Source organism: Vitis vinifera, chromosome 8, assembly GCF_030704535.1.
Source record: "Vitis vinifera cultivar Pinot Noir 40024 chromosome 8, ASM3070453v1".
NCBI classification, from domain to species: domain Eukaryota; kingdom Viridiplantae; phylum Streptophyta; class Magnoliopsida; order Vitales; family Vitaceae; genus Vitis; species Vitis vinifera.
The window spans coordinates 6,933,545-6,959,906 of NC_081812.1; the positions used below are offsets into that span (position 1 = coordinate 6,933,545).

General features: G+C 33.3%; 1 protein-coding gene across 26 annotated transcripts in view; it reads right to left on the reverse strand.

The window, feature by feature from the left end:
• Positions 1-23,397, reverse strand: part of LOC104878060 (mediator of RNA polymerase II transcription subunit 15a) — a 39,501-nt gene extending 16,104 nt beyond the window's left edge. For 2 of the 26 annotated variants that reach the window (XR_009466358.1, XR_009466356.1), the window contains exons 1-13: positions 22,796-23,397; positions 22,534-22,639; positions 21,299-21,438; positions 21,112-21,185; positions 18,871-18,965; positions 18,109-18,716; positions 17,889-18,013; positions 16,061-16,123; positions 15,726-15,934; positions 14,703-14,777; positions 12,601-12,712; positions 12,273-12,430; positions 9,720-9,811 (exon numbers count right to left, since the gene is read on the reverse strand). Coding sequence is in view for 1 of the 26 variants with exons in the window: in XM_059738905.1 (XP_059594888.1) it covers positions 11,902-11,959; positions 12,273-12,430; positions 12,601-12,712; positions 14,703-14,777; positions 15,726-15,820 (498 nt within the window). In the remaining 25 variants the exon portion in view is untranslated. The other 24 variants (XR_009466372.1, XR_009466370.1, XR_009466363.1 and 21 more) reach the window with 24 other exon arrangements.
• Between the last annotated feature and the right edge of the window lie 2,965 nt (positions 23,398-26,362).

The window sequence follows — 26,362 nt, forward strand, 5'->3', positions numbered from 1 at the left end:
TGAGATCCTGATTATGGGGTGAAGGACAAGGGATACCCCAAATAAACTTAAGGAAGTGGGATCCCCTAAAGGATCCCCTTAATAAACTTAATGAGGGGAATTCTCTAAACAAAGTCAAGGAAGGGGGATGCACTAAGAAAATTCAAGCAAGCGGGGTGCCCTTAAAAAACCAATGGAAGAACAACATCGTAAATGAATTTTAAGAAGGCAGATTCACTAATAAGATGCAAAGAAAGGGCATCCCACAAACAAACTCTACCAATGGGGAGGCCCAATCCCAACAAAAGCGGTCGTGCTAAAAAAACCTCAAAAAATGGAGTTGCGCTAAACAAACTACTAGATGGGTATGCCTTACTAGACTAAAGGAATTGGGAGTCTACTTAGTAATCCCTAGGAAAGGGTATGCCCTCAAAGAATTGAACGAAGTTGGTTGGCCTAAACAAACTCTAGGAAAGGGAATGCATTAAAAATCTCAATGAAGATGAATGACCTAAGAAACTCAACGAAAGATGATGGACTAAAGTAAATCAAGGTAGTTTGATAGCCCAATGAATAGGAATGTTCTAAAAAAATAGTGGAACGGGAATACCCTAAACAAACTCAAGGAGGATGTCCTCAACATACTAAAGGAATAGGGTTTACCCTTAAACAAATTCATAGGATGGTGTTCTAATGATGAGAAACAAAAGGAACATACTCATAAGTTTCGATAATTCACAATGGAGGGACACCAAACAAACGAACAATGAACATAGGCCGAACCTAGTACTCCATCGAAAACTTTGGAATCTAAAGGGACTAAGAACAAACCTTTATAGAAACTAGGATGACATCACAATGATGAGAAACATAAGAAACAACCAACTAAGCTTAGGTAGAACTATGAATGGTGTTCCAATGATGAGGAATCTTGGGAACACATGATTATGTTTAGATAGAACCTAGGATGATATCCTGATTATGGGGTGAAGGATGAAGGACACCCTAAACCAACTTAAGGAAGTGGGATGCCCTAAAGGATGCCCTTAATAAACTTAATGAAGGGAATTCTCTAAACAAAGTCGAGGAAGGGGGATGCTCTAAGCAAATTCGAGTAAGCGGGATGCCCTTAAAAAGCCAACGGAAGAAGAACATTGTAAATGAACATTAAGAAGGGGGATTCACTAATAAGACTCATAGAAAGGGCATCCACAAACAAACTCTACCAAGGGAGATGCCCAATCTCAACAAAAACGGTTGTACTAAAAAACCTCAAGAAATGGAGTTGCGCTAAACAAACTACTAGATGGGGATGCCCTACTACACTAAAGGAAGTTGGAATCTGCTAACTAATCCCTAGGAAAGGGTATGCCCTAAAAGAATTGAAGGAAGTTGGTTGGTCTAAACAAACTCTAGGAAAGGGAATGAATTAAAAATCTCCATGAAGATGGATGACCTGAAGGAAGAGTGATGGACTAAAGTAAATCAAGGTAGTTTGATAGCCCAATGAACAGGAATGTCCTAAAAAAAAAATAGAGGAATGGGAATACCTTTATAACACTCCAGGAAAGAGGATGCCTTAAATAAACTCAATGAAGGGGAATACCCTAAACAAACTTAAGGAAGGGGATGCCCGAAAACAACTCAAGGAAGGAGGATGTCCTGCACATACTCAAGGAATAAGGAATACCCTTAAACAAACTCAAGAAAGGGGGATGTGCTAAACATACTGAAGGATGCAGGTACAACATAAACAAATGCAAGGAGTAGGAATTCTACAAAGAAAGGGATGGGGAGGAGGAGATGCCTTAATAACATTGAAGAAAAGGGGATGATCTAAACATAGATAAGTAAGGTGGATGCCATAAATTAATTGAATGAAGGGGGGTGTTTTAAACAAAATAATGGAAAAAGATGCCTTAATAAGATTCGATTAAATCACATTCCCTAAATGAACTAAAGGAAGGTCCATGCATTAAAGAAACACAAAATATGAGGTTGCCCTAAATAAACTCTACGATGGAGGACGCCCTAAACAAACTCAAAAGAAGGTGTGTTTCACTTCTGCTTCGGTCTTCGACCTTAAGTCTTTCTTGGGAGTTCCACTCTGTATCAGGTATTCTACTTCAAGGTTTCTCGGGTTGCACCCTTTGTTAAGGTGCTTCGGGCCCTTTGGTCTCTCTTTGAGGGGACCCTTTGGGTCCTTTGGACAAAGGAAAGGGGAAAAAACTAGCATAACCTATCGGAGGGCCAATACAATAATAGCCCTTTAGCTCTTATGCTCATTATCCTAGGCAATATGATATGCACTTTAGGGCATCCTCAAGATATGTTTTCAAATACTGCTATACAATTACAACCCGTCTTTGCTCAATGGATACAAAACACCCATGCCCTAGCACGCGCTAATAAGACTCAAGAATGGGGGTTGCCTTAAACATAATCAAATGGTGATGCCATAAGTAACTCTAAGAATCGGGTTGTCCTAAACAAACTCTAGGAAGGGGATGCACCAAAAAAATTCCCAAGGAAGAGGGCACAAACACTAAACAAACTCAAGGAATAGATATTCTATAAAGAAACTAAGGAACAATCGGACGTCGTAATAAGACTCAAGGAAGGGGGATGCCCTAAACAAAGATTTGGAAGGAGAAGGTTGTAAACAAACTCAAAGAAGGGGATGTGCTAACAAGACTCAATGAAGTGGGATGCCCAAAAATTTGAAACCAAAGGAACTAAAATTAAGCACAGATAGAACCTAGGATGATATCTCAATGATGAGAAACAAAAATAACAAAGAAATAAGCTTAGGAAAACCTTAGGAAGTTAGAATGACTAATGACAGAACCTAGGATGGCGTCCTAATTATCAGAAACCAAAGGAACATAGAAATAAGCTTAGATAGTTCACAATGATAGAAAACCAAAGGAACGAACAATGAACATAGGTTGAACCTAGGATTGCATCCAAATGTTTGGAAATGAGAAACAAAGGAACATATGAATAAGCTTAGGTAGTTCACAATGATGGGAAACCAAAGGAACGAACAATGAACATAGGTTGAACCTAGGATTGCATCCAAATGTTTGGAACCCAAAGGAACTAAGAACAAACCTAGATAGAAACTAAGATGACGTCTCAATGATGAGAAACATAACAAACAAACAACTAAGCTTAGGTAGAAACTAGGATGGTATGCAGACGATCGGACACAAAATTAATTCAAATTGAATATAGATAGAACCTAGGATGACATCCTAGTGATGAGAAATAAGAGGGAACAAACGAATAAACTTTGATTAAAACTAGGATAGTAACCCAATGACAAGTAACTAAAGGAACTAACAATGAACAGAGATAGACTCAAGAATTATGGTCCAATGATGAGCAATCAAAAGAACAAATGAATTAGCTTAGATAGAACCTAGGATGGCATCTCAACGATGTGAAACTAAACAAACTAAGAATGAAAATGAATAGAACTATGAATGGCGTTCCAATGATGAGGAATCTCAAGAACAAATGATTATGCTTAGATAGAACATAGGATGACATCCTGATTATGGGGTGAAGGACGAAGGATACCATAAACCAACTTAAGGAAGTGGGATGCCCTAAAGGATGCCCTTAATAAACTTGATGAAGGGAATTCTCTAAACAAAGTCAAGGAAGGGGGATGCTCTAAGCAAATTCGAGTAAGCGGGATGCCCTTAAAAAGCCAATGGAAGAAGAACGTCATAAATGAATATTAAGAAGGGGGATTCACTAATAAGACTCATAGAAAGGGCATGCCACAAACAAACGCTACCAAGGGGGATGCCTAATCCCATCAAAATCGGTTGTGCTAAAAAACCTTAAGAAATGGAGTTGCGTTAAACAAACTACTGGATGGGAATGCCCTACTACACTAAAGGAAGTGGGAGTCCGCTAAGTAATCCCTAGGAAAGGGTATGCCCTAACAAAATTGAAGGAAGTTGGTTGGTCTAAACAAACTCTAGGAAAGGGAATGAATTAAAAATCTCAATGAAGATGGATGACTTAAGAAACTGAAGGAAGGGTGATGGACTAAAGTAAATCAAGGTAGTTTGATAGCCCAATGAACAAGAATGTCCTAAAAAAATAGAGGAATGGGAATACCCTAACAGCACTTGAGGAAAGAGGATGCCCTCAATAAACTCAATGAAGGGGAGTACCCTAAACAAACTTAAGGAAGGGGATGCCCGAAAACAATTCAAGGAAGGAAGATGTCCTGAATATACTCAAGGAATAGGGCATACCCTTAAACAAACTCAAGAAAGGGGGATGTGCTAAACATACTCAAGGATGTGGGCATAACCTAAACAAATGCAAGGAATAGCTGCAAAGAAACTATGGGATGTGTAGGAGGAGATGCCTTAATAACATTGAAGAAAATGGGATGATCTAAACATAGATAAGGAAGGTGGATGCCATAAATTAACTGAATGAAGGAGGACGCCTTAAACAAAATAATGGAAAAAGATGCCTTAATAAGACTCAAGGAAGGGGGATGCCTTAAACAAAGATATGGAGGGAGAATGTTGTAAACAAACTCAATGAAGGGGGATGCGCTAATGAAACTCAAAGAAGGGGGATTCTCTAAACAAAATTTGGGAAGGGGATGTCATTAACAAACTCAAGGAAGGGGGATGCTCTAAACAAACTCTTGGAAAGGGAATGAATTACAAAATCTCCATGAAAAAGAATGACCTAAGAAACTAAAGCAAGGGTGATGCCCTAATGTAACTCAAGGGAGTGGGATGGCCTAAGGAAACTCAAGGAACATGGATGCATAAAACAAACTAAAGGAAGGGGGATGCCCTATTAAAACTCGAGGAAAGTGGACGCCGTAAACAAACTCTAAGAAGGGAAATGCCCTAGACAAACTCAACAAAGGGAGATGTGCCAAAAAAAAAATACTCAAAAAATGGGAGGGGCTTAACAAACTCCAAGAGCAGATGCGCTATGAATCTCAAGGAGGTGGGAGTGCACTAAATCAACTCTTGGAAGGGGGGTGCCATAAACTCAAGCAAGGGGGATCCTTTACACAAACTCCAAAAAGGAGAATGAATTAAACAATCTTCATGAAAAGAGACTAAGAAACTCAAGGAAGGTGAAGCCCTAAAGTAACTCAAGGGAAAGGGGTGCCCTAAGAAACTCAAGGAACGGGGATGCCCCAAACAAACTAATGGAAGGGGGATTCCTTAATAACAGTTTAGGAAGGGAGATGCCCTAGTAACACTCAATGAAGGGGGATTCCCTAAACATACTCAAGGATGGGAATGCCTTAAACAAACTAAAGTAAGGCGGATCCCATAAACAAAGTCATGGAAGGGGGATGCCACACACTAACTCAAGGAAGGGGGATGCCCAAGTGGGATGCCATAACTAAGTGAAGGAAGGGGAATGCCATTATAAGACTTGAGTATGGGAGATGCCCTAAACAAAGTCACTGAAGGAATATATCCTAAACAAACTGGAGAAAGGAAGATGTCCTAAACAAACTCCAAGAGGGTATACCATAAACCAACTCAAGGGGTAGGGGGACGTCGTAGAAAACTAATGAAAAGGGGATGTGCTAATAACAATGATGGAAAGTAATTGTCATAGACAAACTCCAAGAAAGGGGATTCCCTAGACAAACTCAATGAAGGGAGATGTGCTAAAAATATATAGAAAATGAGAGGTGTTGAACAAACTACAGGAGGTGCATGCCCTATAAAACTCAAGAAAGTGGGGGTGCATTAAATCAACTATTGAAAGGGTCCTAAACAAACTTAAGGAAAGGGGATGCTCTACACAAAGTCCAGGAAAGGGAATGAACTAAACAGTCTCCATGAAGAGGATTGACCCAAGAAACTCAAGAAAGGGAGATGCTCTAATGTAACTCAAGGAATAGAGATGCCCTAAACAAACTAAAGGAAGGGGAATGCCCTAAAAAAATTCATGGAATGACAATACTTTAAACAAACTAAAGGAAAGGGGGTGTCCAAGAGAAAATCAAGGAAGGAAGGGATTCCCCACAAGAACTAAATGAAAGGATGCCTTAATGAAACTCTATGCCATAAACAAATTCAAGGACACGGGATGTCCTTAAAAAACTCTAGGAAGGTGGATGCCCTATAAAACTTAAGGAAGTGGGAGTGCACTAAATAAACATTTAGTAGAGATGGCTTTAAACAAATTCAACTAAGGTGAATGCTCTACACAAACTCTAGGAAGGGGAATGAACTAAACAATCTCCATGAAGAGGAATGACCTAAGAATGTGAAGGAAGGGTGATGCACTAAGGAAACTAAAGGAACTCCATGGCCCAGGCAAACTAAAGGAAGGGGGTGTCATGATAACACTTGGGGAAAATGGATGCCCCAAACAAATTCAAAGAAATGGAATGCCCTAAAAAAACTCAAGGAAGGGGGATGCTAAAAAAAAACTAAAAGAAAAGGGGATGTCCTAAACAAAGTCAAGGAAGGGAGATTCCCTAATAATAATCAAGGAAATGGGATGACCTAAACAAACTAAGGGTAGGGGATACCTTAAAGAAACTCTAGGAAAGGTGATGTCATAAACAAAATTAGGAAATAAGGATGAATTGAAAAAAAAAAAACTCCATGAAGAGGGATGATGTAACATCTAGTACTAATGAATTAAATAGGCGATAATGATTATCTTAGTACTTAACTTTAAACGTGCTTAATTAAATATTAAAACTAGTTTAGTGTTAATCCTATTTAATTATGAATTAAAGTTTGATTAAGGTTAATTGAGATTAGTTACTGACCTAAGCATGCTTATTATGTTCTTAGGGACTAATTAGGGTTATGAAAACCTAAAGGACTAATGGGCAATTATGGGTTTTATTTTTGATAACTTGAAGGACTAAAGTGCAAAATTGGGAAATTGAAGTTAGTGGAATGCCACCTCCTACTTGGGTGGATTGGTGGCAGTCATGTGGCCTACCACCTCGTGCTTGGTTGCATGGAGACCCCTTTAAAAGGGGGCTACAGCTCGTTTTGCACCAGTTCACCTGCAGCAACTTGGGTTAGAGAGAGGATCTAGAGAGAGAAAGTGTAGATTTGAGGTAAGCAAGTTGTTCAATTTTGTAATTTTCGTTTATTTTGGTTTCTAATGGCATGCTGAAAAGAATTAACAGTAAAATTTGTGTAAAAGTTGAGTATAATTAGCTATAAACCCGTTTTAGTTAAAAATCACAATTAATTAAAGATGAAAGTATTTTAGCTTAAGTATTTTATTAATGGTAAGATCAGCATGAATCCTTGTTTAATTCGGTTTGACTGAAAAAATAGATTAGTAAACATGTAATTAAGTAGGTTATTTGGACACTTGGGATTTGTTAATAGGTTAGGCTTTAAGAAAATCACAAGAATTAGTGTTTGGTAATTAATTGGGGAATATGAGCATTAAAAAAGTTTAACAATAGTAAGTTGTAAAAAATTAGTAAGAAAGGAAAATTTCATAAGTTTTAATTGAATAAATTTTAATGGTTAGAAAACCTAAATTATGTTGTTTCATTTCAGTTCCTCATAATAGGCAAAGATCGCCTACATAAAAGAAACACAAAAAGGAAACCCGTGTAAGGTAGGGAATTTTATGCTATTCTATGGTGTATCTGATTTATTTCCTTGAATCATTTGTTGGAATTTCATGTTATTTTTATGATTTCATAAAATATTTTAACGTGTCATTGCATCTCGGTTTATTGCATTAAAATGTTACCATGATATTGGAATGTATATTGGTAAGAAGATTCATGGTTCTATGTTGTAGAAATGTCATTTTAATGTGTGGTTGCATTGCACGAAGGATATGGAATTATCACAGGATGATGATATTCAGAGAATTGATTGGTGGGAAGTGTCTATGTGATGCTACAGGCATTATCATTTGATATATTGTTTATGTGGGATCGTGGGTCCTTGGGTGAAAGTCCCTAAAGCCCTCGAGGAAGACACTCCCATGTGGGTGTATGGGGTTAGTCCTACCCTTGGGTTTTAGTCCCTAAAGACATAGGATTGGTCCTGCCCTTGGTATGAGTCCCAAAAGACACGGGGTATGACTTGACCTTGGGTGATATCCTAGAATAGTCATTATTATATTAATCGAGTATCTTGTGGAGCATCGATATCTGATGTGTAGATTGGTGGGGGTTAGCAGTTTATCAGTTGTGAAAGGATAGATGAGGAAAAGCAAAGATGAAACTAGCAAAAACACATGCATACATATCTGACATGATTACACATTTGTTAATGGTTATAAAATGTTTATCATGCATGCTATTGAACGTTTAATTCAAGGTTTTTAAGGGTATGCTTGGGATGGTTATAAACGTTCTTACTGAGTTGTGAACTCACCTTATCCCTTCCACCTCTAGATGCAGGTCAGAAGACCTATGCAGAAAATAACGCTTAAGCAATGTTTTACTGTGATTGGATGCTATTTGCTCGCATTGAAAGTCTTTTGAGGCCTTGCCTTTTGTATCAAAGACTGAATCTTTTTGTAGGAATGATGTAATATATATATATATATATATATATATATATATATATATATATATATATATATATTTGTCAGGTACACTTGTAGTATGGGCTACCCGTAGTGAATAATGAGGTTTTGGTGTACGTAAATTAATGTAGTACAAGTTTCTTTTGTGAAACAAAACATATTTTATTAACTATAGTAACTAAGTTTAATACAGGATGTACTCTTTATAACAAGTTTTGAGTATCCTCTTTTTGCACAAAATCAAGCAGGAACTCAGCATTTAAATTTTTGAGAGCTCTTATACTGTATTTGAGTATTAATTGTTTAGTTTGAAGAATAACAAAAACTGGGGTGTGACAGATGACCTAAGAAAATGAAGGAAGGGTGATTCCCTAATTTAACTCAAAGGAATAGGATGACTAATGGAAACTCCAAGAAAGGAGATGCCTTAAACAAATTAAAGGAAGGTGGATGCCCTAATAAAGGGAAATGACCTAAATAAACTAAAGGAAAGGGTGATGCTAAACAAACTTAATGAAGGGGAATGAGTTAAACAAACTATGGGGGATGCCCTAAACAATGTTAAGGATGGGGGTTACTCTAATCAAACTGAAAGAAAGAAGACGCCATAAACAAAGTCTACGAAGGGGGTTATTATGGACTTGCATTTCTCACTTGCGTCCCCACTCGACAACGAGACTCATTTTTTATTTGTGAAAATTTGATATTTTATTAAAATTTGGAGTTCTCATGCCACTTATTTTTATTTTTTTATAGGGAAAATATTATAAGAAATTAAAACCCTAAGAAAAATGACACGTTAAACTTTTGAAAAAACACGCCTTTGAAATAATAAACCCGAGTCTAGGTCCAAGAATCAGGTTACTTAAGTTGAGGGAAGTACAACCATTAAGTGATTAATAGAGGGAATCAAGGAAGACTAATGGTGATTACTTAAATTCCAATAACATATTAAGCATGCTAAACAAATAATTCAAGTCAGACCATAAAGGAAGAGTAAGATGCGTACATGGACTGCAATTTAAAGTGCTATTACAAGATACTGAAGTTAATTCAAACAACAAAATATATAGCATGCATCTCATCAACAAAAATCAAACAAACATCAAGGCACTCAACGCCAATATCAAACATGGTATGGTTCACACAAAACATTTCATATGTAACTAAAAAGAAGTGAATGGTGGAGAGTGTACCTGAAGAGCATATCTTTAACGCAATACACTTTCAATACAAATGGAGAAGCTAGGATAAAAGATGATGACAAGCAATTACGAGAGCATAATATCTGCATGGCATGAACTTACAAAGACATTAGTTATACAAGGTATATAACCAACTAAATAAATCAACTTTGGGAAAAGCTTTTTCGATGCAAATAACATTCTAGAATCAATTTCAAGAAGTGAGTAACATCACACAATTGTGGAAAAAAAAATTTAATGCACTCCAAAAATAATTAAAACAAATTTTCAAACTAAAAGGTCATTAGCTAAGTTGAAACTGGTAGCAAGGATAAATTTTAAAATATCTTTTATGTAGGGTTTTGTCAAATCTTCATTCAATATTCCATAACCCATACATCCTCAACCTCAAGTGAAAAAGATTACCAAGGCCAAGGACATTCCCATTAGTTTGGGGGCACAAGTTCAAACTTAAGCAAAATAAAAACAAAGTTTTTGGAAAACCAAAAAGAGAATGCAACTTGTATGAAATGAGTTGCATGTTTTTAAAAGAAAGTGAGATTTTTGCCTTAAACCTAAAACAAATTTTCTTTTAAAAGAAGTGAGTTGCATGTTTTTAAAAGAAAGTGTGAAATGCCAATCTCACATAAGTACCAAATAGGTTGTTAAAAACAACATTTATTAAACCAATTGCTCTAACAACAAAAGCATAAGTTGATTTACATATTAAGGCAGAGAAGAAAAAACACACACTTCTTGTCATTGTCGTAGGTTTGAACTTATTAAACCCCGCATTCCACATTATATTATTTCTTAAGAAAACCACAAAAATAATAAGAAACAAACAACTTTTGTAGTGGATTACTAAAATAAAGTTGGCTCTACCACTGTGATTTAGTGCTTCCTTTTTTCCTCTTCTTTTGTTAATAGCCAACTTAAATATTAATTAAAGCATGCAATTTACATAAGGGAAATCCTAGTGGGACCCTTGTTCGCCTCTTTCTATTCCTTATAGAGTAAGACACCAAGCTATAGTTGGAAATTGACCTAAATCGCCAATAACTAACGTGGGTTTTAGGTTAACAAACCAAAGCAAACTTAAAGCAAAATAAAGATGCAATCACATTTTAAGACTTCCAACACTCTTATTGAACCCAACCACATAGTGTTACTCATTATTTTGTGAATCACAACATCTATCAACAAAAAAATATAAACACATCATTTCTTTCTTGTTGCATAGGGTATACAACAATGATTGTGTAGGGTTGAAATTTTTTTGAAAGTGACACAAATCTACCATCAAAGACAAAGCAATTTTACAACACAAACTGCTTAAAATACAATGGCATAAGTGAAGAGTTTTTTTTACCATATCAATGATTCAATAAGACAACTTTCAATGATTTCTTAACCACAAACTACCACATACATGATTTTCATAACTCAAACCTAGGTACAAAGTCAAGTACAAGAAATCAAGCCAATCTATGAGAAAAAAAAAGGAAAAATAAATAAATAAAAGAAAATTTCGAACAACCCAAGTACATTATCTAGTAAGATAAGAATGCAATTGAGCGAAGTAACAAAAGAGAAAAAATAACATTATGAAAAGAGGATGACCCCTAGAACATTTGACTCACAACCCTATCATTGGTCTAGTTGGGATTGACGGGGCTTGAACCCGCAGCTTCTGCCTTGCAAAGGCATTGCACTGACCAATTGAACTACAATCCCACATAATTAAGGTCACAACTGTCAATATAGGTAACCAAACAAGTTGTACAAATAACACTTAACAACTCAATCTTTATAATAACAAATACTTAAGTTTAATTTCATTATATTGAATGACATACAATTCTTTTGTAGAAGTACTTATAAATCAAGTATCTTCAAATCAAACAAAATATGCTCATATCCATGCGCGGGGAAAAAATGATTCATATTAAGGCAAAAAAGTAAAAAAGAAATATCAGTTACTATTAGATGTCAACCCCATATCCCACATCATATTATTTCATGCAGAAACCAAAATAATGATCAGCCCAAAACCATAATGAATCCAAAATCATGAAAACATGACTTGACATGGAACAAATAGTCTCTATTAAGAAAACCTAAGAATACAAGTAAATCTCAAGGCTATGCCCCACACTATAATGACAACAATTACAAATTGAAAGGATTTGCACTATCCCTCCAACCCAAAGGAAGGGAGGAAAGAAGCAGCCACTGACTGCTTCCATACCCTATTCAATACAAATCGTCCTGCATAAATTAAGCTCAACCACAAATTTTTTATTGCCTAACACGAGGAATGTGTAGCCATGGAAATAGAAAAAGAATTATACATGTATGTACACATATAATACATGGGTGCACACAATAAATGTAATGCATGTCAAGTGTAACTACAAAATGAAAGAAGAATATATTGATGTGTTAACTAAATTTCTATTGTGGCATTTCATAAAAGCAAAATTTCCACTGTTTCAGTTCATAGAAACAAAATTTTGATTGTTGCATTTCATAAAAAAACACATTACTTCTTCATGTTGTTACCTGGATCTGAGGGCCTTTTTCCTAGCAGGGGATTTCTTGTCATTAAGGGATTTTTTGCTGTGATCAGCAGAGTTGGATGGCAGAGAATTGGTTGTAGCATTAAAAGATTTTGTTTCCATTGTCAACATCTTCAAAGATATTTTTCGGAGGTAATCAGACTGAATTAGAAGTAAAAATAAAAATATATCAATTCATCAAATTATTAATGACAAAGTAAGATAAGATAATATCAAGTTTTGCACTTTAATCTTTTACACTAAGGATAGATACAAAAAATGTTCATAGGTCTTGAGGAATGGTTGAGTAAATACTAGCATGATGGATATACCTGGCTTGTGGTAGTAGAATAAATCTTTTCCTCAAACCTTTCAACAATTTTCTTTAGCTCATGAAGTCCCTCTGGTCCAGAAATAGGAAGATGTCTCTTCAATGTTTCCATGCTAGACATAAAAAAAGGTTAAATTGTAATGGGTTATTCTTATGCAATCATTGGTTCAAAAAAAAAAATCTTAAATAGGAAATCATGTTAGTTGTGCACTGACCATGTCACATAAATTTCCAACCAAAAAACAATACTGCATGAAATAGGAATTTAGAGTAAATAATTTTTTTTTTTTAAGGAAAGGAACAAACATCCTCATAATAAGAGGAGGTTTGAAGTAAATAGAAAAAATTTATTAAGGAAAGGAAAGGAACTAACATCCCATAATAAGAGGGGGTTTGAGGGTAAGACAACCAAAAAGCTTGTATATTTATAGGATTCCATGCTTACATCCCTTCCTTTGAACCAGTCAAACACAAAAGATTGTCTCTTGCAATTTACTGTACATTCTAATACCTTTTTTCTAGTTCCTGTTTTTTAATGATCATATTTGAACTTCCTCATATATTGATTTTTAATGTATCTAACATGCTCACAAAAATTTATTGTGTCTTGCCTGGCTTGAACTCCCAAATACAAGAATAAATGAAATTCAATTATATTCCCCCAAACAATTCATGGAATGCCAACTTACATTTCAATTAGACCAAGGATTACAACAAGTTCTTTGGTCATTATATTTATTTCTTGCCAATAGGAGAAACCAGTTTGGAGGTCAGGGGCCAAGAATATTTTTAGACCACCTATGTAGACTAGCCTAACCTAGACTAATATTGCTTTTGTTATAATATGATATACAAAATATGGGTCCCCTTCTTGATAACTTAAAACTTTGAGGAAAATTGATTACTTAACATAATCAGATTTTAGGTTATTTAGAGGTCTCCAGTTGAAATCACTCCCCCATTTATTTATGTCTAATTATATGTAATCACAAATGTATGATTTATCTACCACTACAATGATTTGGGAGGATTGAGATTTGTCTGCTACTACCATGATTTATGCCTCTCATGGCAAGTATAGGGCCACATGCATGCAATAGCAAATGTGTGATTTGTCAATCATGGGTGTAGGGCCACAGGTGCGTGACAAAAAAGTGTGATATATGTCACTAATACTATAGTTTGTCTCTCACACCCAAGGTGGGTACAAGAACATGGTATACATTTGTCTATCACTACTGCAATTTGAGAGGATCACAAATGTATGATTTCTTTGTCACTATTGTCACTATTAGGCTCGTGTTTTTAGTGGAAGCATTTCTGAAAGTGTCTTTAGGAGAATTACCAATCTAATGTTTCTTAAAAAAAAATTATTACAATAATGATTTTTCAAAATTTTAAAGTATTTTTTAATTTTGTTAAACATCTAATTTTTTTTTAAAAAAAAAAAATTAGGTTAAAAATAATTTCAAAAATTACTATCAAATACACTATTATCAAGCCTTTTTTAAAATAAAAAAAAATTATTAAGTGTTAAAAATCTATTACAATATATAAATTTTGAAACTAACTTGAAAATGTTTTTTAAAACGGTTTTTTTTTTTACAACAAAAATAGTTTTCAATTATTAATTTTTTTTATTAAAAAAATTCTAACTTGAAAAACAAGTTTAACAAACTTTCAACAAATGTAAATTTTTGAAAATTTGTTTTAAAAATAAATTATTATTTTTAGAACAAATCTTAGGTGTTTTTAATTATTTTTTATATTAAATAATATTTTAAAATATAAATAATTTTTTGAATTCAAAAGCTATTTTCAACTTAAGTAAGGATCATTTGACCAACTCACGTTAAACCTCAAAGTTGCAACACAAAAAATTCAACCCGGTTTATTTTTTATCAATCAATTTTTATCATTCTTATTTTTTATTTTCAAGATATACCATTATTAAGAATTAGTACTTGTTTTTTTATAGGCATTTAAATTTTTTTTTAATTCTTAACATGGAAATACAAAACATTGAAAGTTCCAATAAGCTGTTAAAAGGTCTCAAACATTCCTCTTATTGCTAGATGGATTTGCAATAGAGGCAGGTGGTACCTGGCGAACGACAACATAATCATCAACAGAAAGACCGAGCTCTCCATCTGCTTAAGCATCAAATGGGTGTATAACCTGCACGATGAAAGAACAAGAAGATAATACTTAAAAATGAGAAGTCCACTAAGCAAATATTAAATGACGCTGACACAAACTTCTCATGATAGTTCAGCTACCACAGACAAAAACAAGGGTTGCAGACAGAAGATACATAGTGAAGCCATTCACAAATGGAGCCAAGAATTCATTGTTAGGAACCCCAAGGTATACACAAAGGTCATCAGTTTGTTTAGAAAGTTATATTTTTCTATTTCCTTGAAACAATCCTATTCTGCAGATTTAATTCAAAATTATATAGCCATCTAGGTTTTTATAAACATATTTATGAAAAATTTCAATTTTTCTTTTTTTTTTTTTTTTTTTTTTTTTGCCATTAGAAATAAAACAAGGAAAGAATAAATTTTGTCCTTTAACATTCTAGAACCAACTGAAGCTCTGAAATGCCAAATTTTGGCTCCACCGAAACTTACTCTAGACCCCAAGAAAAGTTCCCCTAGATCTTAACCAAAAACTCTTTTAAACTGTGAATTTGTGGTTCTCCCATTATCAAAAACTTCCTAGAACAAGCCCAAGAGTAAACTTGTAACGAAGGATGCAATAATTCCTCGGATGTGGATAAAAAGGTTATTTGACCTCTACACAACATTATGGTCATTGCCTACATAAATTGAATAATATATTCCCATTCATTTACAAATAGTGTACAAAAGATACTTTATTCTGTGACACAACACCTAGCATGAGAGGATGATGAGCTGCAAAATATAATTTGATGTGGTGAAATAGTCGCCAATAGTGCAATGAAACAGATTACGAAAGAAAAAAAGAATGGAGTAAGTGAAGCAATATACAGTGAGCTGCCCTATAAGAACTGGGAATTTCCAATATCAATCAATTTTAATAAAACAGTGAGTAATCCATAGGCAGTAATTAATGGATGGTCTAGGTGATCAAAGACTTTACTTTTGCAATAAAGTATGAACCATTTTGATTTGCATGTCCATGATCGTCAAATCCATTTGAATTTGCATCCTTGGATGTGGTAGGAACGCAAACATCTTTCTCCATAGTTATTGGCTGAGATGAAGACTCATTTCGTTTCTTCTCCATAATCATCAAATTCCAATAATAAAACATGTGGAGAAAGTATTCCAGTCATAATCTTTGTTATACTGAAAAGAAATATGTAAAAAGTAATGAGAATAGTATCAGCTCCTGATGAAGGTATTTGATACTCATGAAGAACAGTACATAATTTGTCTCAGTATGAAAACAAAGCAGGATGTATAATTACAAACCTCATCGAATAGTTTCTCTAAAGTAGCAAGTACAGTTTGATGATAAGATCTCTCAGCTTCCACCTGTAAGTTGAGTTCACTTGAGTTCCCACAACCAAACAACATCTATTAAAAGTCAATAATGCCTAACATGAATTTGTTTAGCAAGAATGGAAATAAAGAGGCTTGTCTGAGTCAAATGTGCAAAACAAGTTCACCATCATAAGTTTCACACATATACCAGGGTCTTGATGCAACAGTATGGCCATTGTTACTCTAATGAATGAAGGAAAACATCCACCAAGGAAAATGAATTCCTTTATAAAATTTGAGTTTCTTCTGTACTCATCGTGCCTTTCAACTGGGATTGATATGAATTAAGGAAAAAAGAAAAATCAAACACCCTTGGTTGTTGGAAAAAACTATTAATCTTTATAAGAAGAAAGACATTTATATTTTGATCAACAATATAATTAAATCCCACCCTTCCATATGCTCTACATACATTCTATTAGAATGTGGTATTTGCAGAATAATTCCTTTGCCTTACCCAGCAAAGAAAATCAACTAGAGAAGACAGAATCATAGATTCAGCTGTAGTGCATCAACTGAATGCGGCTCATGACAACCCAAAAGATTGGTTTTGAATCCATGGATACAGGTCCTTTTAATACCTTTGCAGCACCAGTGCTGCTGGGAATAATGTTGAAGGAGGCAGCTCTGCCACCTCTCCAATCCTAATGGTTTTCTAAATCCATGGTAGTTGTGGTACGTGTTTAGCTGGAACCAGAAAGATTCAGTGATAGAACCATCCCTACAATTAATTTTATTATTATTATTTTTGTGTAACTAATCAAAAGGGAAAGCAGAAACTTTATTGGCATGCAGAGTAACATGTTAAAGCCAATTAGAGAAGCTCTCATTTTTTATTGGACTGAGGAAGTGTTAGAATCCAGGTTTATTGTCCTGATTTTTTTCCATGTGACTTAGGTCAAGCATGCTTCAAGTATGAAGATAGGTGGGCAACTATCTCAGCAAGATCATGGACAGAATGACCTTCAGCCTTGTTCTCAAACAGAGAAAGGAAAAAAAACAGAAAATTAAGACAATCCCAATAATGATGTATTAGTTAAATTACAGTTCTGTAAGATTAGGTACAACTTATTGATTTCCTTTTGTATATTTATACCCAAAGTTGAAAAGTAAATAACCTACATTTCATGATAACAACAAAAATAGAAATAGAAGTATCTATTTTAAAAAAACAAAAAGAAATTGAGCAGAGTGTATTAATATGTTACTAGTGCCTTATTTTCTAGTACATGATGAAGCATGTATAACCTGCAGCCAATTTTTTGAAAGCAACCTGCAGCCTTATTTTCTAACACTTTCTATACAATATATTTAGCTAGAGATCAAGAATCAAATGTCAGTTGTATTATAGCCTCGAATTATGTGGGTTAGGCTTTTTTTAACAATGGAAAATCATGATTTTCGGAGGCATGTTTCTACCAGTGATAGACCAATGTTGAGCTAAAATGACCAATGAACTTAAAAATAATTTTTTTTTTCTTGCATTGCGCTATCCTCCTTTTGCTTCGGTTAGTTGGGTATTCATTTAGAGTGGACAATAGTACACATGTGAATCATTTGTATTGAATTATATTAATTCATATATCAAAAGCTAGCTAAAGATTTTTGTAAGACAAATATTTAGGCTTCCAGGCAATTGCCTCCATTGAGACTTCCTACAACTCCAAAAGTATTTCCAACTTCTTCCTTAGTAAGCTATTAGTAGAAATGGCAGTTATAAATAGATATATGGAGACAGAGAGAGAGCATCACATACCCGGCCCTAGAACTCAGTTTACTAAACTGCTCCAAGATAGACAAGAGGCATGTGTGTCTTAAGGAAATAGCATGGAAGGCTTCTGAAAGCTCATGCATTCTTGAAACATTTTCCAGTGATATATCCTTGAAAATAAAAATAAAAGAGTCACCAGGTGTCCACAATCTGATTCAAAGCAGTAAAGGAATTCATATCCAAAAAATCGAGCTCCTTAACTCACATGGGCAATGGTACACTCACAGGGACGCTTTATCCCTGCAAGAGATACTGATCAGTAGCTATGAGGAGATCTTGTGCAATATCCAATATAATTTCTACAGATCCATTGTATATAAATCTGTACAAAAATAGAATGTCAGTAAATAAGAAAAGCTCAAGTCAATTTGGAGATGGAGCAGTGATGCAGACAAGATTTAATTTCCATCTGAGTTGTCCAAGGCCTGATCTGGTTCTTGGTGTTAAACCTCATTCAGATAGATCAGGAATCATTGTCCTTCTGCAAGATAAAGCTAGAAGTAGAAGGTCTTCAAGTTTTCAAAGATGATAAACTAGATAGAATTGAAAAGGAGAATAATGGAATCAAGGTGTAATTTTTTCTTCTCTCTAATACAATAAGACAACAATAGACAATGCTAAACAAGTTAAAATCTTATTTATTCAAAGCAAGTCTTCAAGGGGCATATTGTTTCAAAAGAAAAAGAAAAAATTTAATGACATTAATCAGAAATCTTCCAGAGTCAAAAGCCCCCAAATGATGTGACAATCATATTCAAGTGTATTGATATTTACCCACCTCACCAACATTGCTCATGGCAAAGAAAAGTGTCCCTGCAACAAGGAGTGTATCACCAATTAGAGGTTTCAAACCTTCTAAGAGACAAATACAAGTTTGTGTGATAGTTGATACTGTACTAATAAATAATAATGTAAAATTTTCAGTAATGAATTAGAAAATGCCTCAATGACAAAATTTAACGTTTACAAATTCGTTTCCTTTTCATCTGTTCTCTTGACAACTGTCGCTAGACGCAGTATTTCTCTGAATTGAATGCCATGGATACTTTATTTACTTGATTCCTGTGTCATATGATATTGGTTGGTCAGATGCTCTTCGGAATTAACTTGCATGTAGTAATGTACATGATTGGTTGGGAGCTGCAGCATGCATTATGTGTTTCTAGGCATGTTATAATTTCACCCAGCATTCAAGGATTCTTTAATGAGATAGTAGAAAGGCAGAGTAGCCAAAAAAATAAAAAAAGACCAACTAAAACTGGGAATCTTACAGCAAGATCTCTATATGGCACCTAGAACTTGACTTTGGAGATTTTATTTGATCTTGCTGATATACTTGCCTTTGTTCTATTTATGTGCTGTATCATTATGGTCTAATTTTACTTGAGATTTATGATAATTGTTAGGCATGTATAATCATATGATATGAAACACTCTGTTTCCAAAATACTTGTTAGTTGTTTTTCTGTAACATCAAATCAAGAGTTTGAAAATCAGTCAAATTAAATTATGTTCTAGTTGAATTCTTGGACCAGGTTTGACATCCAACCAAATTTTGTGATGGGTTTCACACTAACCTCTTGTTCTGACTAGCTTTGAGTTCTTAATCAAACTACCTAATCATCAACACTAATGCTTAGCATATGATCATTAGGATAAGAACATGATGATCCATTTTGTATTTAAAGGTATCTCTAAATTATTATCACGCTATAAAAATTTGACAGTGTAATCATGAGCTGTTAGGAACGATATAAGAAAAATAAACCGGATTTAGTGCCTGGTTATTCTATATTAAGTTGCCTAAAATACAAGCATAAACAAGATGGACAATTGTTGGAGGGAGAAATAGACTTTCTTGGATGGGAATTGAATGAGCAAGACAGGGCAACTTCATAAATTTCTCTAGTAATGGAAGAAAATAAATGCTTAATCAGTACATTAAAAATCTCATAAAAGTAATCCCACAGCAGAAAAAAAAAAAAAAAATCATAAGCAGAGACCACATATTTGAACTTGCCAAAATTGATAGGAAAAATTTGTGTAACATCTATATAGTTAAGGCACAATGCCTTTCTTCATTGAAAAAAGCAAAAAACAAAACAAAACACGACTCTAAATTACTCAAAATTACAACAATTTCTCATTCAGTAACTAACTTCTTCTGGTATATAATTAGTTGAAAGCTAAGACATCTAACCTGTTGTGGAAAATCTCCTTTTTCCATTTGGGAATTAATGAGCACCTTTGCTGCAAAATGCAGCCAGGTTGGTTCTGTCAATGTTTAAAGTGAAGTGATGATAAGTATTGAATTAGTATCCTTGGTATTAGAATATGATAGGAGACCTAACTGCCCAGTTGCAATGAGAGACAACATTGCTCATCCAATGTTCACTAGCTATGATTTGTTCCTTTCCAGGTTTACTTGTTCTCACGAATTGGAGGAATCTATTTTGTTGCAATGAATCAAATGTCTTTTGCAACTAAAATTTGATTTTTTATTTTTTATTTTTTAATTTTGTTGATAGAAAACTGTAAGACTCGATAAAATGTGTGTCTAAGAACTTTGAAATGATTGAAATTCTAGCTAAAGTGTCAGAGTTAGATCCTTCATGTTGATAGGTTGATTGAGACCAATGTCTTTGTGTAATTCAATCAAATTAATGAGGTCAAGAATATTTGCCTGCCTGAAATCATTTTCTCATCAAGTGTTATTTCCATAGCTAATATTTATTAAAATTTGAGAAGACTCTTTATTTTGGTTTCAACAGATGTTAAAATCACACTATCAACTTAGATAGCTTTGACTGTTACCTTGATTTGGCATGAAAGGTAACTCTCTCCCCAATCACCAGAATCAAGCTATATCGATGGTAGAAAATCACAAGCTTTTCTGATGATTGAGCTATTTTCATAGATCTTGACACCAGAGCCAACAACCCCTCTATCCCAAACCATGTTCCATAGGTGTAGCAAACTCCCCATGACCTATGCAAGAGGACTTCAAATAATGCTAGATATTGGATTTCTTAGCTGAGATATTTAGTTCTGGATACCACTAAACACAAGTAGAAAATTCATCCCTTCATTCAACAAAAATCTAACTTTTTTAACTTTATTTTACTTTTTGAAGGAACAAGCACATTATTGTACTCATAAATAGTTATGAAGTAGAAAACAATGGTCCTCCCAAAGCCAGAAAACTCACCATGAGCCATTTGGTTGTTGAATGATTTTATTGAAGTTGGTTGCCTGTCAATACTTCTGTCTCTTTCCTATGTCCTGGATACAGTTTTGAAAAGAATTGAAGACCTTGATTGCCGCTGAGGTGCATTCAACATTTCTAAAATACGATGCATGGTCCAAGAAAACATTGCTGTGTCATAAATACTCACCTAGAATTTTCAAGACAAATAAATGACAGTTGTTCTCATATGGGTCTGGACAGCTTGTGAATAATTCAAAATTTCGATTTGATCTTCTTGTCTATCATCATATCTCCAAATGTTGCAGATGAATTGAGCATCTGAGAAACCTTGATTCATGATCACTTCATTAAGTTACCATTCAACCATTCAAAAAGTTTGTTTGGAAGAGAACGCTTTACCTTCAGTATCCGGTGATGCCAAAAAGGAATAATTGCCTGGGTCACTGAATTATTGTCTAGTACATCCATGATTGTGGATTTCAGAATATACATAGCACCTAGTTCTTTTAGCAGTTTTTCATCTTTGTTATGATTCATTTGTTTTTCCATGAAAAAAAAAACATTTAAGCATCTTATTTGAATTATGTATCCAGCTAGTTTTCTCTTTCCTTCCAAAAAGCCTATGCCAGAGGTTCTTGAAAATTCATGGAGAAAGCTATTATGGTAATAGTTGATTAGTACTCAAAACCGATGTGTTTCCTTATATAGAAATAGGTTTTTGAATAGCTTTTGAGTGCAAACCATTATCTTTTAGCTTGTATATATGCTAAGCCCTTATTTTGGGACTGCTGTTTAAGTCTAATGGAGAATACAACAGAAATAAGATAAAATGTGCATAAATGTGAGTGAATGACAACCCAAAGAACCAATGATGATTGAAGTAAGGTGGAGAAGCCTGAAAACACAAGAAAAGATGAAGAAAGCAAGGAAAAGATGTGCTTCAAGCTGCAATATTGGAATATTTTATTCAACAATTTGATAGAAGACTCAGAGTTGAATCAAGTACAAAAAGATTGGGCTCTTATTGAATAATTCAATACTAGCACCTCATGGTATCAAAATATTCTATTCTAAATAAATGACTGTAAGTGAAGCTTCTAGTCCTCCTCTATTGGATGCAATCTAACACCTCGATAAGGTATCGAAATCACCCATTACAACAACCAAGGGTCCAAAAGGTTTAGGCTATTGTTGAAATGGAAGTCGATATGATTTGAATTCCCAAAACAAAGAATCAGACCCGTGGAGAGAATAAATTAAAAATTAAAAATTAAAAACCAAAAAAGAACAAATCATAAAAAATAAAAAATAAAAACAAAAGGACTCGGACTAAATTTTCTAAGAACCCTATTATCATTCTTGGTTTAAACCAAAACCTACGAATTTCATCACAATCATCAAGAACCCGGATTCATAACTCACCTGTAGGGGGGCGAAAGTCTACCGATCCCGGCGAGCAAACTCCCAAGAACCTGATGCGAGTCCCTCTATCTTGCAGCAAACCTAAAGACTCAGACCTCTCGTGCTTCTTCCGTGGAGAGAATAAATTCAAAATTAAAAACCAAAAAGGAACAAATCATAAAAAACAAAAGGGCTCGGAGACCAAATTTTCCAAGAACCCGACTATTTTTCTTGGTTTAAAGCAAAACCGACATCATCAAGAACCCGGTGGGATTCAACTCACCTGTAGGACGGCGCAAGTCTGCCGATTCCGGCGAGCAAACTCCCAAGAACCCTGATGCGAGTCCTCTATCTTGCAGCAAACTTAAAGACTCCAACCTCTCGTGCTTCCTCTCCTCTCCTTGAAGAAGTCCTTCCGATCCCAAGGCAGTGGTTTTGACAGCATGAAAACCCAGTCAATCGCAAGGGCAGCCCCGCCCCTAGCTTAATCAGCCAACCACACAACCCTGACCCAAATCTAAGGTTTCCAAAATCCCACAACCACAAAACCACTACGCAATAAGCTGATTCCCCGAGCTTCCACACCGAGATCGAACCAAATCACACCGTGCCCTAGCCTCTCGGCCAATAAAACTCGAAAGTCCTCCGCCTTTCACTTCCCCTTCTTTCAAGCCTATGGCTTCCGCCGCGCCCTAGATTCCACTTCGGGGAGACGCCACCATAAGCCTCGTCTTCCTACCTCCAGTTTCTTTCACTTTCTAAGCTAGCAGGGGAAAAAATTTGTTTGGAACGAGAAGGTGAGATTGTGACGACAATAAGGTACATAAAAGAGAAGAGGAGAAGAAAAAGTGGTGAAAGAGAGGAAAGTCTCAAGACTAAAGAATGAGTATGGTATATCTATATCAGATTGGGCTTCATTTAAGCAGAATTTATATAATATTTTCATGTCCCAATAATTAATTTCATTTGTCCTAGTTTATTTATTTTTAAGGTCTATTTAGCCATATTTTTTTAAACTTAAATACATGGTAATTTTTAAAATTTGTTTTTAAAAATCATTTCTAAATTAGTGAGAAAAAAAGTCATAACTAAAAGTCCGTTTGACAATAATTCTAATAAAAGTGTTGTTCTTAAAAGTGTTTTATTTTTATGAAAAACACTTTTATGAGAATCAGAAAAAATAATTCTAATAGTAATTTTGATAATATGTTGTATAAATATAAAAACACTTTTAATATTAATAAATTACTAAAAATAACATATAATTTTAATTACAAAAAAAATAGTATGATAAACAAAAAAAACTTTTCAAAAGAATATACATATATTGTTAAAAAAAACTAAAAAATAATTTTTTATTTAAATAAAATTTTGAAAAATGTTTACAAAAGGAATTGGATTAATAAATAAATATTAATCATGATATAACAAATTAGTTGATTATATATTAGTTTAAAATTAATAATTTTTTATCACTATAATAAAATTTTAAAAAATATTTTTTAAAAACATCTAAATCAATAAATAAAAAAAAAAGAACATTGAATAAAAGATATTTTTGAAAATAAAATAATATATGATTACCTATTAATTTCTCAAAAAAAAAACTTTTCTAATTAAAATTAATACTTTTTTATCATTATAATAAAAAATTTTAAAAATATTTACAAAAAAACATCTAAATCAATAAATAAAAAATAACATTTAATAAAAGATAATTTTCAAATAAAACAATACATGATTGCCCAAAACCCACACAATAGAACCCCAACTTATAGCAGATTGAGTACATATCGTCTTCCACTTTGAATGACTTCACGTATTCTTGTTGTTTGTCATATCTGATTCTACTATGAACTCCTCCTTCTACTTTGGCTTCTCATGGACCAATCATTGAACACCTGGTGGATGCAAACACAGTGGGAACTGAGAACACTTGGTGCATTGCCGATTTCAACTCCTGAAAATCAAATGATCTTCCTCCATAGACCAAGGATTTGAATACTGATATTATGATCAGAAAACTGACCTATAACAACATGCATAAATGGGACCGTTGTTCTTCGCAATTGAAATTGTTGTTCCCATTATGCTTCCCTCAACATCAACACAAAGGTCGTAAATAGGCTTAACCTCACAGTTCAGATATGCATTCTCATTCGGAATTGACGGCAACATAGGCCGACCTATGTTTTCATCAATGTTAATTCTCAAGAACTCGAGTAGATAGAGGCTGGGGTAGAATAATTTGCGATCCGAATTGGACATAGAATCTTGAATCCAAACAATTGGAGTTCTGGCCGAACAGAGGGTCTTCCTACCGTGCAATCTCGGATAGAGAGTGATGGATGAAGAGAATGAAGGAGAGAGGTATGAGTGAAAGGGAAAGAAAGGTATCGGGAATCACTTGGGGGCATTTTTGGAATATTTCAAAAATTTTGAAGTGTTTTTTTTAAAAAACACTTGTCAAGTGATTCTCTAAAAATCACTTTTAAGTGTTTTTCCGGATTTTCAAAAGTGTTTTTAAAAATTTGCCAAACACCTTATTTTCATCTCAAAAACACTTAAAAATGTTTTTAAAGGTAGAAACACTTTTGAACATCACTGTCAAACAGGTTTTAAATTTTTTTAAAATAAAAGTATTTGACAAGATGTTTTAAAAAATAGTTTTTTAAAACAAAAAAAATTCATTTATAAATTTAATTTTTAATAATATAAAATCAAATTCAAGTTAAGTCATGTTAACAAAATAAAAATTAAATCTAAAATTATCTATAAATTAAAGATAAATATTTTTTTTTAATTATAAAACAAATTTTTTTTATTCTAGTGATATAAAGATTACTAAAAGATAAAAATAATTTTAATATTCAATCATGATTTCTCATGCTTGTTTTTAGAAACCGTTTTTAAGTTAAAAAAATAAAAAAAAATATTTTATAAAGATAAGGGTATTTGGCAAGTTATTTTTATAAAAATATTTTAAAAATAAAAAAACAAAAAGACTTGTTTGGATAAATAGTTTTTTTTTAAAAAAAATATTTTCATTTTTTTAAAATAAATTAAATTAAATTTATATAATATTAATTAATTAAATTTAATTGAAGTCTTATTGAAAATGAAAATAATTTTGTAATTATAAATAAATTAAAAAATAGATTGTTTTTAGTAAAATATAAATACTAATATTATAATAAAACCATAAATAATATTTTTAGTAGAAAATATATTATTCTACTATATATTAGAAACATAAGGATATTAACATCTTTGTATTTTTTTTTTTTTTGTTAAAATGAATAATACTAATTGTCAATAGTATTTTATTTAAAATGAATAATGAATAAAGTTTTACTTTTTTAACATATAAATGAGCAAGTTTTTTATTACATATGCGCACATTTAATATTCAATTTTGAACATAATATTCTACAATGTTTTGATTTAATCTACAATTAATTGGGCCAATATTTTTATTACAAATCATTTTTAAAATTAAATGATTTATTAAATAATTAAAATTATTAATCATGTCTTACTTAATTTATAACCTATCTACCCAGTGAGAAAATTTTCAAAAGAATAGTTGTGTGTATAAGTTAAATAGTAAAGTTATGACTCATGATATATATATATATATATATATATATATTTCAATGATTAGATTTATTTTTGACTTGAAAATTATTTTAAAAAAAAATTAAACTCATTAATAAATTCAATAAAAAGTACTACTTGATTTGAAGTTCATTTTTCTACTGAAAAAAAATTATAAAACAATAATTATGTGCATAAAATAAATAATAGAGTCATTATAAACCAATTTTTATTCATAAATTTATGGTTTTAA